The sequence below is a fragment of the Tachypleus tridentatus genome, chromosome 8, assembly GCF_004210375.1.
Source record: "Tachypleus tridentatus isolate NWPU-2018 chromosome 8, ASM421037v1, whole genome shotgun sequence".
In the NCBI taxonomy this organism is placed as follows: domain Eukaryota; kingdom Metazoa; phylum Arthropoda; class Merostomata; order Xiphosura; family Limulidae; genus Tachypleus; species Tachypleus tridentatus.
In genome coordinates, this window is record NC_134832.1 from 102,397,066 (window position 1) to 102,414,033 (window position 16,968).

At 32.4% G+C, this 16,968-nt stretch overlaps 1 protein-coding gene across 5 annotated transcripts in view; it reads left to right on the forward strand.

Annotated features, from left to right (window-relative positions):
- Positions 1-16,968, forward strand: part of Nep3 (M13 family metallopeptidase neprilysin 3) — a 107,220-nt gene that overhangs the window by 83,610 nt on the left and 6,642 nt on the right. For 4 of the 5 annotated variants that reach the window (XM_076450522.1, XM_076450521.1, XM_076450523.1 and 1 more), the window contains 9 exons: positions 343-565; positions 2,999-3,097; positions 6,891-6,968; positions 7,418-7,580; positions 8,003-8,054; positions 10,228-10,295; positions 14,663-14,787; positions 16,194-16,259; positions 16,556-16,728. In XM_076450522.1, coding sequence (XP_076306637.1) covers positions 343-565; positions 2,999-3,097; positions 6,891-6,968; positions 7,418-7,580; positions 8,003-8,054; positions 10,228-10,295; positions 14,663-14,787; positions 16,194-16,259; positions 16,556-16,728 — 1,047 coding nt within the window. Of the gene's footprint in view, positions 1-342; positions 566-2,998; positions 3,098-6,890; positions 6,969-7,417; positions 7,581-8,002; positions 8,055-10,227; positions 10,296-11,091; positions 11,322-14,662; positions 14,788-16,193; positions 16,260-16,555; positions 16,729-16,968 lie in introns of those variants that run through there. The other variant, XM_076450525.1, reaches the window with a different exon arrangement.

Genomic DNA, 16,968 nt, shown 5'->3' on the forward strand with positions numbered 1-16,968 from the left:
GCTGCTTCTTAATGCACTAAGTACTTCAACATTATTGATAAATGTCATAAATAAATGTAAAAATGTAAACTAGCTACAAATTTCTGACATTGAACCTTCTGCAAATCCGAACTGTCTGGAACACGTTGTGAACCATTCGTCAAATAACTTTACCAAGATAAATCTGAGGTAAAGTGTGTAAGAAAAATATTGCAAGTTAGTTTTGAATACAGTCAGTTTAGTGCTTCACAGCTGGTAATATTTACAGGTGAGCACTACTTTATAAGTAGCTTTATGGTTCGTATGAAATAGATTATTACATGTTTGTAGAAATACGTTTTATTCTATGTATCTTCACTATAGGATCTTAAACAACTATCTAGGATGGTCCATAGTACAAGGCTTAGTTTCCTGTTTGTCAAAACCTTTTAGAGAGGCTTCTAAGATCTTACGAAAAGCTCTGATTGGTTCTGAAGGCGGAGAAACACCTTGGAGATATTGTGTTGGAGATACGAATAACGTAATTGGATTTGCCTTGGGCGCCATGTTTGTGCGAGAAGTTTTCCGTGGAGAAAGCAAGACTATGGTGAGTACTCATGTTTTCACTTCCATAATCTCTTTTATTTCAAGTTTTTGTTTTATTTTTTAATTAGAAAGTACTGCCCGTTAATCATGAGAAGAGCAATTGAAATTGGCATACTTTGCTTGTTGTTGTTTGTCAATAAGTACAAAGCTTCATAAAGGGCTATTTGTGCTCTGCCCACTACAGGTAACGAAACTCGATTTGTAACAGTATAACTCCACTGAGGGGGGAGTGTACTTTGCAACTGTGCGTTTACAGATGACTGAAAAAAAAGAAATAGTAACCACGAAATTAATAAAACGTAATTATAAAATATTGATATATTTTTAATTCCCCTCTGGTGTATCACTTTAAAATTACGAAAAGATGGCGTAGCTTAAATTAACCAATTCATCAATTATACGCTAAATATATAATTATTTGTATAGTATTCTACTGAAATTATATTTACAGCTTTTTTACATATATCATAATATTGATTATTGTTTTAAGATTGGTTGTGGATAAAAATACTTTTGAAAAATGAGCGTTTTAACATAGGAATATAAAATGTTTCTATAGTCGGGTGTATAGTGAAGTTTACGTTAGGGATTTTAATTCATACTTAATCATAATATGCGTCGTTGCTAAAATTCTGTGTTTATTTTAATTAAAATATATATATTTATATATATAGCTGATAATTTTAGTCACGGCTGAGCAGCTCATAAAACGCTCTTTTTTTTTTTTATCAAGTACAAAGTTTTAGCTTATGGCTCCGTCATCTCTTGACCCATTGGAGATCTAATTACAGTTTTAGACTCAAGAGTTAAAACCCTTTGATTGATATATTTGATCTTCTCTAAGGTCTTATAGATTAGTTTATCCTTATCCTGCCTAAACGAATTTGAATTTGAGGGTAAGTTTGTTGAACGTGCCCCATGCTTGGTGTTGTTTGTGCACAGAAATATAATTCATTAAAAAGAAACAAAGGTCTCATAGATTAATCTACTCTAATCCTGCCGAAAGTATTTCAAGTGTCTAGGCTATTGAGGGTTTCCTCTTATTTTTTCTTGTAACTTCTTCCTTTAGAAATGTTGACAATACGCAGACAGCTAGTGCTATATATAGACATAAATAAATCCATCAAAAGTTTTAAATATATAGTTAATCGTTTTGCTGTTTTGTGTATTAGATAATATAGATTTCAAAGTGCTTTGTCCAAAATTTTATCTGTTTTTATTGCGACAATCTCTATACACATCACTTTGATTCATATCATTCAGAAACGTGTAAACTCAATAGTTACTTATGTATTTGTTGCTAGTTTTAAACTCTGTTTGCGTCACTTAATACAAACTACAATTAGACATTCAATTATTCAACCATTTCTCTTTACGAGGAAATTATTTAAGTTTCTCTCGAAAGCCATACGACATTGTAGTAAACTTGTTGTGAACCTACTTGAGGGAGTTGCATGCTCGGTCTTTTAGGTTACAGAATTTCTTTCATATGGAAACTATGAATTCGAATAAAAACTGTTTCATATTCACCTAATATGTGTTCACATACACTTAATATCATAAGTAATTTGACACTGGCATATTTCTTTACACAGAACAATAACAATTTGGTGGTAGGATCAGGATAGCCTTTTCCAGGAAAACCATTTCCGGTTTTCATGGTATTATTGCGCCACCGTAAATAATGTCTAGTTTCAAAAAGAGAGAATTCTCAATAGCCGCGACACTTTACATTATTTTAATCAGGATTGAACTAAATTAATCAGAGACTTTTTTTCCTTTATATTAGCTACACCAATATAAAAGCCCGTCAACAATGACAGAAAACCAAAGCCTACGAAATTTGAGTCCTTCATTATGCATTTGCAGCTTTGCTGCTCGCAAACAGACATAAGAAAAAATAAAGTACCTTCTAGCTGAGGAAAACGAAAGTTTATCACGAGCAATATTTACTTAACCTAAAGCATCGATCTTTATCCTAACATTCATTGATCACATTGTTTAGTATTTACTAATTACTAGCGAATTTTGTATTAGCTTCTGCTATTTCCCTAACTTTGACTTGGCAAACACAAAGATATCATCAGGACGGCTGCCAACTCTTGCGCTTATCTTTACCATCTAATAATTTGATTGACCACAACATTATAAATCCCCTGCTACTGAAAGAGAGACATATTTGGCGCCAGGTTTCAACCCCATAACCCCCAGGTTGTTAGTCAACCCCCAAGCCTTCCAGCATATATATTCACTAGTTTTATTGTATTAAACCAGCTTAGATGGATCATGGATTTGTTCTGTTTTCATTCCATATAAAATTTACAATTAAGATAGCCTTTTTTTTATAATAGACCACTTAATATCTCATGCAATAAATGTATGTATTGAGAGTCCGCTAATATTAATTAAACAGAATAATCCTGATGTCTTTCAGGCAGAAAACATGATCAACGAGGTGAAAAAAGCTTTCAAAGACAATATGCCTCTTTTAGACTGGATGGACGCGGAAACAAGACAACTTGCTAAAGATAAGGTATTGCATTCGTATTTAAACATTTCATCATTGTCAAGTGGCACGTAACTATTATGTTAAACACAAAAATACCGTTTCGTCTGTCATTTGTTTTTGTTTTGCTTTTATTCACTATTTGTCACACTTTTTATACCCAGTGCAAAATATATGTTACTCCAAGACTGATTGTTTGGAATTAAGCCTAAAACTACACGCTGCTCTACCCACCGCAAGTATCGACACCCAATTTCTAGCCCTTTGAGTCCGCAGACATACCACTGTAGCACTGGGGGACTGTCGCTCAAACAGGTTATTTCAATTGTAGATAAGCGGTAAGAAATACTAATGTAACGTACATTATTACAGGCTTAATTTTATAAAAATAATTCTGTATTTTGTTCATTGTGTATTCTACTAAAAAAATTATTGCTTTCTACGCTAAAAAAAGAACTTAAACACCAACAAATTTGTTTACTTTGTTACAAGCAAAATACTGAAATTAAGCAAGAAAGGTATTATTCAATAGAAAATTTTAAGGTATCAACTCTGTAGTCTAGATTATATTACCAGTACTAATACCATAAGAAACACAAGCAGAACTATCAAGTTTGAAATAAAAAGATCTTACTTCTACATTCCTAAAAAATAATGCATTTATATGTTAAAATATACGATATGAGGTGAAATTTATGTTGGCTAAACTGAAAATTTAAGATTTAGAATAAAGCAACATAAGTTGTCTCTTAGAAATCCAAGTCAAACCCAACTGCGATGCTCATAACATTTTTATGAATAACATTTTTATGAATAATAAAATTTACACTAATACTAAGAACAGAATTGTCTTGAAACCATTGCTTTATGTCAAATATAAAGACAAGACACCTATAACATATATCTATCACGGCGTATATAAATTTACATGTCCAGAGGTAACGTTGGCTTGTGGGCTCTACACTACGTTATCCCAGCTCACGCACTAAATAAATAACACAACATTCTTCTCCACTAGTTACTGTACTGCAATATAAATGTTGGTTCTAAAAGACCTTAATATCTCGGGGAGTGCGTGTAGCAAAGAAATGTTAAGCACGAAAGATTGTTTGTTTTTGTTAATTTCGCGCAAAGCTACTCGAGGGCAATCTGCGCTAGCTGTCCCTAATTTAGTAGTGTAAGACTAGAGGAAAGGCAGCTAGTCATCACCACCCACCGCCAACTCATGGGCTACTCTTTTACCAAAGAATAGTGGAATTGACCGTCATATTATAACGCCCCCAAAGCTGAAAGGGCGGGTATGTTTGGTGCGACCGGTATTCGAATCTGCGACCCTCGGATTACGAGTCGAACGCCTTAACCCACCTGACCATGCCGGGCCTAAGCACGAGGGAAGGTTTGTGGATTCACGAGGTATCTCCTGAATGAAACGTCAATCAAACAGTTTCACCTTTACTTCTGAGAGACTGCGTCATAAGTACCTGTGACCTCCTACAAGAACCTCTAGTGTGTTTTTTTTTATCTGTTTTGGTTTTTATGAAATTGTTTTAAAAAAAGTGTGTTAATCTTATTTAAATTACTTGGGAATTTCACACATTTAAATTGTGTCTTATTCGTTACTAGATTTAATTGTTTATGGATCTTACACAATGTATAATTATTATTGATTTTTTTAAATATAGTTACAGAAATGTTTGTTTTTATATATGTTTAAAAAGTATATATTATTATGTATTGTTTTTAAACAGGTTTGTTGAATAGAGATATTTAAACTTCGAAATCGTTGTCAACAAATTGAACCAAAATCCAGAATATAAGTAAAATAAAACATTTCCAACCTTGTGGTGCTTTGAATGTTTATATATAGCATATTATCAACATTAACTGCAAGCGGTTGTTCCTTTCCCCACTAGTACAGTGGTATGTATACAGATTTACAACGTTAAAATCAGGGATTCGATTCCACTTAGTGGGCTCAGGAGATAGACCGATGTGGCTTTGCTATAAGAAAACACACACACACACACACATGAAAGCGGTTGAAACATGAAAGCCAGAAAATTACCTAACAGCAACATATAAGTGTATATTCAATTATAAATGTGTTCAAATCACACAAGGTTAAAAGATGCAACTGTAACTGGAAGAAAAACATCTAAATAGCATTAAGAGCTATTACAACGTTTTACAACTAACTTTAAAACAGCAGATGATAAAATGTTATGCAAATAACTGAAAAACAATAGTTAAAGCTAATATAATAAAGTAAGGCTGAATTTAAGTTTAGTTAAAGTTATTTAGTGAATTGAAATTATTTAAATTTGTTAATAACAAAGTTAAGATATCCAAAATTTTATGAAAATTGAATTACACATATTGATTTTCCCTTATTATCTAAATAATCGGCCCGGCATGGCCAGATGGGTTAAGGCGTGCGACTCATAATCTGAAGGTCGCGGGTTTGCATCCCCGTCGCGCCAACATGCTCGCCCTTTCAGCCGTGAGGGCGTTATAATGTTACGATCAATCCCACTATTCGTTGGTAAAAGAGTAGCCCAAGAGTTGGTGGTGGGTGGTGATGACTAGCTGCCTTCCCTCTAGTCTTACACTGCTAAATTAGGGACGACTAGCGCAGATAGCCCTCGAGTAGCTTTGCGCGAAATTCAAAAAGCAAACAATCTAAATAATCCAACTAGCGATAGGATAGAAATATGATTATTGCAATGATATAATGGAATTATATTACCCTCCTGTGTATCTTCTAACCTCCATCCATAAAACCAAACTTAAATTAGCATGGTTACGAAACAAAAAAAATTAAGGTAATTAACTGTAAATATATTCAAATCGCGCTTAGCAAAACCAACTTACTGCTTTTCACGTGTAACTTGGTAATTAAATGATGAATCGAGTTATCGAGAAATTTAATAGCAGACGCTAAGCTTAACTGCCAGTACTCTTCGCTGCGGCATAATGTCTCTCATTTTTTCAAGTGCAAACCTTTAGCTCTTTTCTCCGCAATCTTTTGGCCGATTTGAGATCTAATTACAATTTTAAGAGCAGGAGATTAACCCCTTTCGATTGATATGTTTAACCACGCCCAAGGTCTCATAGATTAGTTTATTCTAATCCTGCCTGGAAGAATTTTAATTTGAGGGTAGGTTGGTAGAAATTCTGGTGGGTAATGAAATCAAATCGCGTAAACACACGCCACACGCATGGTATTGGTAGGGCACAAAAAAAATCGGCCCCCGCTAGTACAGCGGTAAGTCTACGGATTTACAACGCTAATAACATCGACACAAAAATATAGCTTATAAAAAGGGCCAGGTTTATTATAAAATAAAGCAATAATTACAATAGTTTTTGTGTTTTTTTCTTTGCTTGATCTGTATATATTAAGGCCTAATAAACTACCTGTTTAATTTACTCCATTATATGAACGGTATGGAAGTAGGCTTATTTTATTAAAATTTAAAATATACACCATATTGGACATGTATAGATCTCAGTTTCTTGCCTGACCAGTTTAATTTATTCCATTGTATGAGTAACCAACAACTAGACAATCATTAGGTATCTAAATATCCTACTTCTTCATTTTTAGGTGTCTTGTTGTCCAGTTACCATTTCATTTGTTTGTGTATGTGTGAATGTGCATGAGTTTAGGAAGTTAAACCCTGGGCTATTCTAGTTATATCCAGACATGGATAACAACATGACAGTTTCCGCAGAGGAGGAGAGTATTAGGAAAAATCAACTTCGTAGTTCCAGTTACATTTTAGTAGTAATTGCAACTGACTATCCTAATTTATTTTAGGCTGACGCAATTACTGACATGATTGGATTCCCAGACTTTATCATGAATCCTGAAAAACTGGATGAAAAATACAAAGGAGTAAGCCTTATAACGTTGTTATATTTGTTAGGTGAATTTATTACAAAATAGTTCGTAATACACTTAGAAAGTTACACAAAGATTATAACATTTGAAAGTGTAACGACTGAGTAGCTCCAAAACTAAAGTTCTTTGTTTAATAATGAATTCAAGTTAGTATCCAATGTTACCCAATGTATGGTTATTATTTATAAATTTGGATTATAAAACAATAGATAGTAGCAAGAATAACTATTGTAATTTAAATTATTTACATTCATGATAACTCTGAATAAAAGAAGTTCAGTTCGAATTCGAATTATTTTGAAAAATTTATTTTTCACAAAATAGCCAGTTTTCGTATAAATTGGTTATCAAGCTCTCGATGAACTGACCTATGTCCAAGTTTTTTAACGCCTAAAATGAATTTTAAATTTCGTTACAGACTGACATTGTATTGGTTCTTCTAGCTCACTTTCACTGAGGATGAATATTTTGAGAACAACATTCGGGTCAGCAAATTTTCTCTTTTAAGAAATATGAAACGCCTGGACAAACTAGCCAACAAAACAGAGTGGGAAATGACACCGCCTACAGTTAATGCATATTACACTGCTACAAAAAATCAAATTGGTTAGTGTTTCAAATATATCTAATATTGATTTATTTTATGTCAAATCATAGTAAATTTAGCTGAGTATTTCCAGATGTCACAAATTTCTAACACAGTTTTAAATAAAAACAAATTAGAATTTCAACTTTTATAATATATATATCATTTAAATAAGTTGTAACTAACTGCATATTTTAAACCTAATTTATGTACTAGTTTAGAATTGAAGATTTTAGGCACCGAGAGATTTATTATTTTTATCTCATTCAAGGTAGATTTTTAAACTAGTTACTTACCGAAGTTCTCGGAGAAAATTATTTATTTCAATACCCGATAAAATATCTTTAAGTTCTATATAATTATTAACTCGCCTCAACTTGAATGGACAAAAATAGAACAAACTTTATAAGCTTCTCAACAACATAATTATTTTTCTCCTCAGTCTTTCCAGCTGGTATTCTACAGACTCCATTCTATGATGCGGCTTACCCCAAGTAAGTGAATTCAATGGTTTGGAAAAAAACAAAAACGTTTTATTAGCATTAAATTTCATTTATCCCTTTTACTTTATTTATCAGAATGTATTTGTTGGTGTCTGATTTTACAATATAATTGAACAAAAGTGAAGACATTTCTCTCGTACATTTTGTTACGTTATTTTAAAGTTGGTTACAGTTTTTAATTAATATTAAGTACAGTTACAGGTGTTACCTAAAATTAATTTTTTAAACTTTATATATAACTTTCCGTTATATATGCAAATTCGTTTTAGGGTCTGTAGTTGTAATACTTTATTTTAGTATCTGAACAGATGAGTTACATTTTCGTAATGGAGATATGTATGTAAATACAAATTGCGTGTTGTTTTTTACTCACCGTAAGTAACTACTGATATAGCAGGACTGTAGAAAGCGGTAAACCCGGTCAGACGATGGCCTCACTACATTTTTATTGTCTATACAGCTACAAGTTATGTATTATAATTTGCTTCTTTTAATTCAGTACGTTACACTGTGTACATTTGATATTTCTAGTCAAAATGGCTCTGTATTCAATTTCATATCATTAAAGTTTCAAATATTTTATGGTGACATGCTTTCAGATCCGTCTAGAAAGCCCCTCCTCAGTGACCCAGCACCATTTCTGCAGACTCACAACTCTTAAAATCGGGTTTTGATATCTGTTGTGGGCAGAGCACAGATAGCCCATTGTGTAGCTTTGTGCTTCATTCCAAACAAACAAATAAACCGTCTAGAAATGAGACTGTGGCAATGGCCCGACCCTTCCAAATTTCTTTCCACCGCAATGCATTGGTATACGAAAATTTAACAACGTTAATTTTACCAGTTAATTTTCCCATTTAGGTTTGGAAAAAAATATCATTTTTATCCTAAAATAATTAGTGTTATAGATAGTATATCCATGTAACATACTGAAAAATAATTGGTGGACTCAGCAGATAGCCTGATGTGGCTTTGCTATAAGAAAACACACATATACACACACTGAAAAATAAATTGTGAACCTTAATGTCACCCATTATTTACATATTTAAATAAAAGTTGCTTGTAATAAATAAAAGACGATAAAAACAACATATACCAGGAGCAACACAAGGGAGGAATGTCTGGGGGTATGAACGATCCCCCTTTTGGACCACAAAAAAAAATTATCAATTCCCTGACCAATGTAATTGCAGGTTAACAGCGAAACGAAAATTCTTCGCAAAACCATAACGTATTCAAATATACCTCTCAGCCTCCTGCCAGTAGTTTAGCAGTAAGCCTGTGGATTTATAGCTCTAAAATTCGGGTTCGTTACTAGTAATGAATAAAGCATAGATAGTCTGCTGTGTAGTTGTACGATTAACAACAAATAATAAAACAATATTGGAGTATACTGAATAGCCAATAGTCACGTTTCTCAGTACGATGTGGATTAACAGGTACCATGCATTAACAGGTAGACAATACAGTGTAAAATAAAGTTCTGACTAGAATAAAAAATTAATATTTTCTTTGCGTGGCGGAACCTAAATAAGCTTCAAGATACTGTGACTGTTTGTTCATAACAGGATACATGTAGCCAGTTTGATACGATGCGTAACACATATATCTACCTTTTATAACAAGGTGCAAAACGGTTAATAAAAAGCGATTTACGTACCGATAAGTGTGACTTATTCTTAAATTTTAATTATTTTATGAGTAGTTAGTAGCCAATTATGTTTTAACACTTGCACGTAAACTTGTTTCAGTATAGTTTGTTCATCGATTCTCGTGTAATTTTAAGTATGTCTGTGTGCGTGTGTGTTCATATCTAAGAAAGACAACTCACGAACACAAACTAACTCCTCCAAGAAAATCCTGGCCACGCCCATATATCCACGAACATCAGATCAGCACTTTAAGAGACCCGCACTTATAATTTAATATGCTTTTGTCTAGCGTAACTAATGAAGAGCGAAGTTCCTGAAACTAGCCTAACTCGGTACCATTTGGCAAAATTATGACTGGACTGTTCCTCAAGTTACTTTTCATGAAGATATCCAGTTTTGGTGGCAAAAATTACGAACGTCCAAGCTGTTCAACAGATTTCCACAGAATTTAATCTTTTTGTTACAGCAGACATCTGATTTTGTGTCTTTTTAAATATTTTTTTACTCAGATCTCTGAATTTTGGAGCCATGGGAGTTGTTATGGGACACGAACTGACACATGCTTTTGATGATCAAGGTATTTAGTATAATAATTTGTGAAAATGTTAAAAACTATGTATACATTTGAAGGAACGTTCTTGAAAGTAATATCTTGCTAAAATATTTTACAATGTAGTATAAGCAAGATAAATAGCCCTCCTTAAACAAATTATATTAAACAAGCCTTATTGATAGCCTACAGTTAAAACTTGATGAAGCCATGATACATCCTGAAGACATTTGACTCCTATTTAAAATCTTGTATTTTCTAAATAATAGCTGTAGTAATTCAGTTATTCATACCAAATGACCAGTTTTGAGAGGTTCGTAATCTAGTATTGCACGTATTGCAATAGTGAATAAACGAAACGTAAACGTCATCCTTAGCCTGAAATATTCTTCTGTAAACTTCCAGAACCTACATGTAAGATTTTAAGTTATAAAAAATTATCAGTTTATGAATTGTTGCTAAACACAAATTAAGTGTTATAAATACAAGGTTATCATACTAGTATCCAGACCACACAAATAAATAAAATGTTACTGCTTTTAATTTTTTATTTTGCATTGCACATTGCAAAAATGGTGTCACTGTACCGAAAACTGTTTGTGTTTCTACTCTTCTTTAACAAAAAAAACTACTGTGTATATTTATCCCTGTGTATTGAAACACAGATTTTTAGTCTTTGCGCGCATGTGTTGTGCATTAATCGAAATTCTTGTGAACAACATTAATATAATGATACACATACTTTAACCATCATCTCGTGCAGATATATCATATTGGTTACTTCACAGGATTTGTCAATGCTTTTGTATTATCCTTCTTCTAGGTTATACTTATGTGAAGAGTATTCAATTTTCCCTTGAATTTGTGTTGCGAAAATAGTATAGCTAATCTGGGATTATGATATACATTGACTTTCATCTGACTTGAAATTGTGATGTAGACACAATCGTGTAGTCTTTTTTAATAGCTGTGATCTTCTGCGTTCTAGAAGCCCAATAATTTTCAACAACGTGTACACATTCACTAAAATCCAAGATTATATGCTCAATAAATGTTGTATTTTTTGTATAAATACGTCATTCTTCTGTTGTTGTACAATACATTTCTTTCAAATTCACAGTCTTTACACTTGTTAGCTTCTTTTTCTACTTTTTTCCTCTGTTTGACTCTTTGTTTACTGTTAAGTCTGAAAACCAGGATATTTTCTAAGACATTGTCGAACTTAAGGGCAGCGAAGAGTTATATAAAAGGTAAGGACACAAACTGAAAATACAACAAAGATTACAAGAAATAATTTTATACCAGTGGCTGTTTTCAACCATGGCAAAAACTATGTCTTCGTTTTCAATTTTACTTTACACTGAACGATTAAAAAGTGTCTTGAGGAAACCATTTCTGCCTCACCCTCTCAACCTTTACTATATGGATCATCAGCCCTAAAAGTTGCAACTGCATAGAAGCTGATAAGTTACAGAAATAAGAACTAAGTGTATGTATTCAATAGAAATTGTATTTTTTCTGTATGAACTTATATTACACTTTTCTTTGCAGTTGAACTTAATATTTGCAAACGTATATTCCAAACTCCGTGTATGCAGACTTAAACACCTGTTGCTTTTGAATACCAGAAACAAACTTACTAAAATGTACATATGGTGCAATTATTTAACATCTGAACAGTTTCCAAAGTCAACAACAATCGCCAAATCTCTACTAAAATGTTGATTGATAGCTCTACTGCTGAAAAAAAACTGTTTGATATTGATTTGTATTACAATGGGAGAAAAGAGCTTCCAAGGCTCAAATGTTATTACTAGATCATCTATACAACACGAAATGTCTTTTACAAGATACTCAAGAGTATGAGAGACAAACCATCATTTTTAATTGTGTCTTACCAGGCCATTGGATATTGCATTTTACATATCCTGCTGATAGGTGAAAATAATAGCTTCAGTTATATTTCAGTCAATATTTTAGCAACCTAACTAATGGTGATTACAACAGTTACACCTGATTTAAACTTATGAATTGTGATATTGGTTTTGCCACCAGCTATTCAAGGGACTAATGTACCTTATACTTCGAAGACTGCAATGGGGAATGTTTCATTTGTACATGTGACATTTTGATTTTTGGTGACACATCTCAGACTGCCAATGAGAATCTGAGAATGGTATTTCAATGTGTCGAAGATGCAGGTATGAAATTAAAACAAGAAACTTTGTGTCTAGGCATATGGAGGTAATGTTCTCGGTCACATAGTAGAAAGGAATGGAAAGTGACTGATCCTATAATGAGTGAAGTGGCAACAACGGGGCTCACCCTGAAACTAAATTAGAAGATTACTGAAGAATTGTAACCAATTTCTCTATGACAGACACACCACTCTCTACACTGAGTCCAATTAATTAGTACTTTGAGGAGACACAAAAATGTTAACAAGTATTTTAGTCTCTAAAGCATGTTTTGATCGAAGCACCTGTGTTTTTTTTATCCTCACTTAGACTAACCACTCAAACCAGATACTGATGCCAATATCGATAGAAGTGAAGTAGCATTACAACAAGTACATAAAGACTTGGAACATGTAACATGCAAGTGGGCTGACATTAACAGCCCTTTACATAAATATCGTACAATAAAAATTTTACATCAGGTTTTATTCTAACTAGACTTATAGCACTTAAAATCAGTTTCTAGACCAGGATTGGGAAAAGCACAGGTAGCTAGTTCCTTGTGTACCTATGTGCTTAACGATAAACAAAAATAAATAATTTTATTAAATTTGGCTTTTGGGTATTTTTGCTTCAGTAAAACTTTGTCCATGTGCGAATGTCATGGCATTGTATACGTCATTTAAAGAGATTATTTATGTAAAGCAGGACTATACTAGTTAATTGCGCAACATTGTAGCTACTTAAAGCTAATTTGAAATGTCTGGAAACAGGAAGTTATTGAAATAAGTAAGGGAAATCTTGTAGCAGTTGACAAGTTGTAGGTTGGACCGCTCCCTCACTAGGAAATAATATACATATTTCTTTGGGTATACTGAGAAATGTTTTATAAAATATTTCTTGGAAGTGCAGTGTATTTAATTGACGTTATTGTGAAAACTATATAACTAAAACTTTGTTTTAATCCTTGCCTTAAGCTAAAGCTAATGGCCATTCCAGAGAGCTTATTTCCGTTTGGCCATGTTTCTATGTCATCATTGCCGTGAGTTATGGGTCATATTCAAGTGAAGGGATTGTAGAAACGTTTGTTTGAGTTAGTACCACATGAAACTTAATCTCTTCTTGAAAATGTTAATAAGACTCACCACTGATTAGGCAATCTAGGATTATAGGATATCACTCTAGAAACTTGATCTCAAACATACTGTTGGTGTAAGCGTGCTTTGTATTCACTATGAAGAAAACCTCTACACTGGATAGGTGTAGTGAAGAAAGTGTCAATGGCCATTATTCAGTTCTTCAACTTCCTTGAACTTAAGCTTCGAAATTAAACAATTTTAAGAATACAAGGTTTGTTTATTAGAATTTTGGTCTTACTCGAAGACATGTAGTAAAACATAGTCCTGCATTCCCTTGTAGAAATAAGCTGTATTCTTCCCTGTTTCGGCTCTCACAAGAAGTTAAGTTGGAAAATTACACGAGAAATAATTAAGCGTGTAGCCAGTGAAATACATGTTTTTATTTTATTTGTACCTATTTATTTCAATATTTTATGTGCTGTTTGATCTATTCTCTGTAATACGTTTTCTCTCGAATCTTCCACTTTCGCACATAATACTTAAATTATTGGTTCCATTTTGACTTCAAAATGTCAAACTAGCAAACTCGTCTCAATAACATTCATAATAAGAAACTTCTTCGAATTGGTGCAAAAGTTGTCATCCAAAATTAATATGTATGTCTTTAATTATAAGTACATAATTAATGGTGATCATGCATATAATTCTATTGGATTATATTTTTTTTATCAAGTAGAAAATATTACAAGGACTTTTATCTGCTGATTGAATAAGATATTAACTTAACAAAAACTGGAAAAAAAAAGATGAACGAAACAATTTGGTATCATACTGCTTGGGTAGAATAATATTATGAAACTAGATTAAACATTTAGCAATATGTAAGACTCCAGGAAAAAAGAGATAATATGACTCTTTATCGAGAAAATGAATAGAATTGAATAAGCAAAAACGCTGAAAATTAATTGGCTTATAAAAAAAGCTACTTTTTGTTTGTTTCATGCAACTGATATTTTTAAGCGCAAGACTATAGAATTAGCAATTTACATTGTGTCCACTACCCGAACCAGATCCAGTTGTAAGTCCTCTGAAGAACATTATTTTGTGCAAAAAAATGAAAATGTTGCTGTATTTTCAGGTCGAGAATATGACAAAAATGGAAACTTGAAACAGTGGTGGAAAAACAAGACAATAGAAGAATTTAAAGCACGCACGCAATGTTTTGTTGACCAGTACTCTTCATACGTTATTAACGAGGAACACGTGAGTACGAATCTATTAATAACGTAGTTATAGTTCATTCGTATATATATGTAGTTAGTGATGACTAGCTGCTTTCCCTCTAGTCTTACATTGCAAAATTAGGGACAACTAGAGCAAATAGCCCTCGTGTAGTTTTGCGAGAAATCCAAACCAAATCATATACATATATAGACATATATAGAGATAAAATTAATACTTAAATAGTCAAGCAAAATAAAATCAAAAGAAAGGACTGCGTTAAAAAAAAAAAAAAATCCAAACCTGTGATAAATGACATTTAAATGAACAAAAGAAGTCCAAACAAGAAAACAAAATTAAATATAAATGTTGCATTACTTATATGGATATGTATACACATGCTCTAAATGAACATTTTAATATCACACTTATCATATATACAGCATATGAGTTTCAAACATGTTAATATCCCAGTTTTGTACAGTTTCTGTTTCTTGTCTACAAACGTATAAATGTTTCAGTCATTCTTCATTTGCATTTCATAATTGGTGTCCTAATTACTGATCATTTATACATACAGACTATAATCATAATATTCAATAATCATTACACAGATTTGTAAATTATTTATATGTGTGAGCAAGGGAGTGTGTGTACATATATATATATATATATATATATATATGAGCTACCAGTCAGTATTCCTGTTTAATTGATAGACATGGCCATTGTCCATTGTTTATTCCCGAACGTTTCAACTAACGTTTCTTTTTATGATCAATTTTTGCCCTGTTAAGCCTGAACGTATGGGTAGTTTCTCATAGGCTACTTTGTTATTCGAATTAATATTCTGTCAAACACAGTCCACAGTTTTATTATTATCCCTCACAGAAAGTAGTTATTTTTCTATATGTTAGTCCTAATTATGTACTAAACCAGTGGCTAATCTTTCATAGAACATAGTTTATCATAGCGATAAACTTCTAGTTTGTCCAAAGTTTGTTCACAAAGCTACATGTAATAAACGCTTATCCCACTTTGATTTGTTTTCTTGTGTGGTTAATGTAAAAGCTAAACTGTTATTTAAGCCCCATAATCCATTTCTGTCTTTCATGGCAAAATTGTTAAACATTTTAAGTTTTTCAAGGTACTTAGAACTTATTAACTGTTACGTTGATTTAAAGCAAGTGTTGCGTATATTCGATAAGTTTCAAACTCTCCTATAAACAGTTTTTTTTAAAACAAAACTGTTTCAAATCCTTCCGCCACATACGTAATTTCATATAAAATTGATTCATTTATACGTTGTTTAATGAAAGAAACTGAATGATCAATGATTCCCTAAATGAAAATGAAATGTTTATTTTTATGAAAAACACGCGCGATAGTCAATTTCTCATGAATTTATACTAACATTTTGGATGTTAATTTATTTCTATTATTTACAGTTAAATGGGAAACAAACACTAGGAGAAAACATAGCTGACAATGGTGGCCTCAAAGCAGCTTTTAACGTAAATACTTTGTACCTTTGTTCTAGCAGTATATAGAATACTCTGTATCGTCTTCTGTCATTTCACTGTTTTTTTATTACATGTTTACTAAGATTTATGTCCTTATTTTATACATGTATATACATATATTTATTTTATGATAATAAACTAGTGTAATATTTATTCAACTATATTGATCAATTAATTAATTGTATTATGGATTACATTTTTAAGTTTTTAAATTAACTTTGTTGTTATAATTTTGTCAGTGATTATACGTTCTTAGAGTTACTTATGAATGTATTTTATCGTTTAAGGCCTACGAAGAATGGAGTCGTTTTCACGAGATGGAACCACCATTGCCCGGTGTCAATCTTACACACAGACAGTTGTTTTTCTTAGGATTTTCTCAAGTTTGGTGCTCAGCGAGTACTCCCGAAGCACTTCATCTTCAAATATTGGATGACAGCCATAGTCCAGCTCGATATAGGTCAGTACTTAGTATAAACTTTAGTTGTGGAAATTTTAACAGTATATTACAGAACTCATACTTAATAACGTTTTTTGACATAGCATGAATGGTCAACATTTAACAACTAATTTATGAAATAATTGTTTGTATTAAATTCTGCATAAAGCTACAGGAGGGCTATCTGCTTTAGCCGTCCCTAATTTAACAGTGAAAGACATCTAGTCATCACCGCCCACTGCCATCTTATCGTAGGATTCA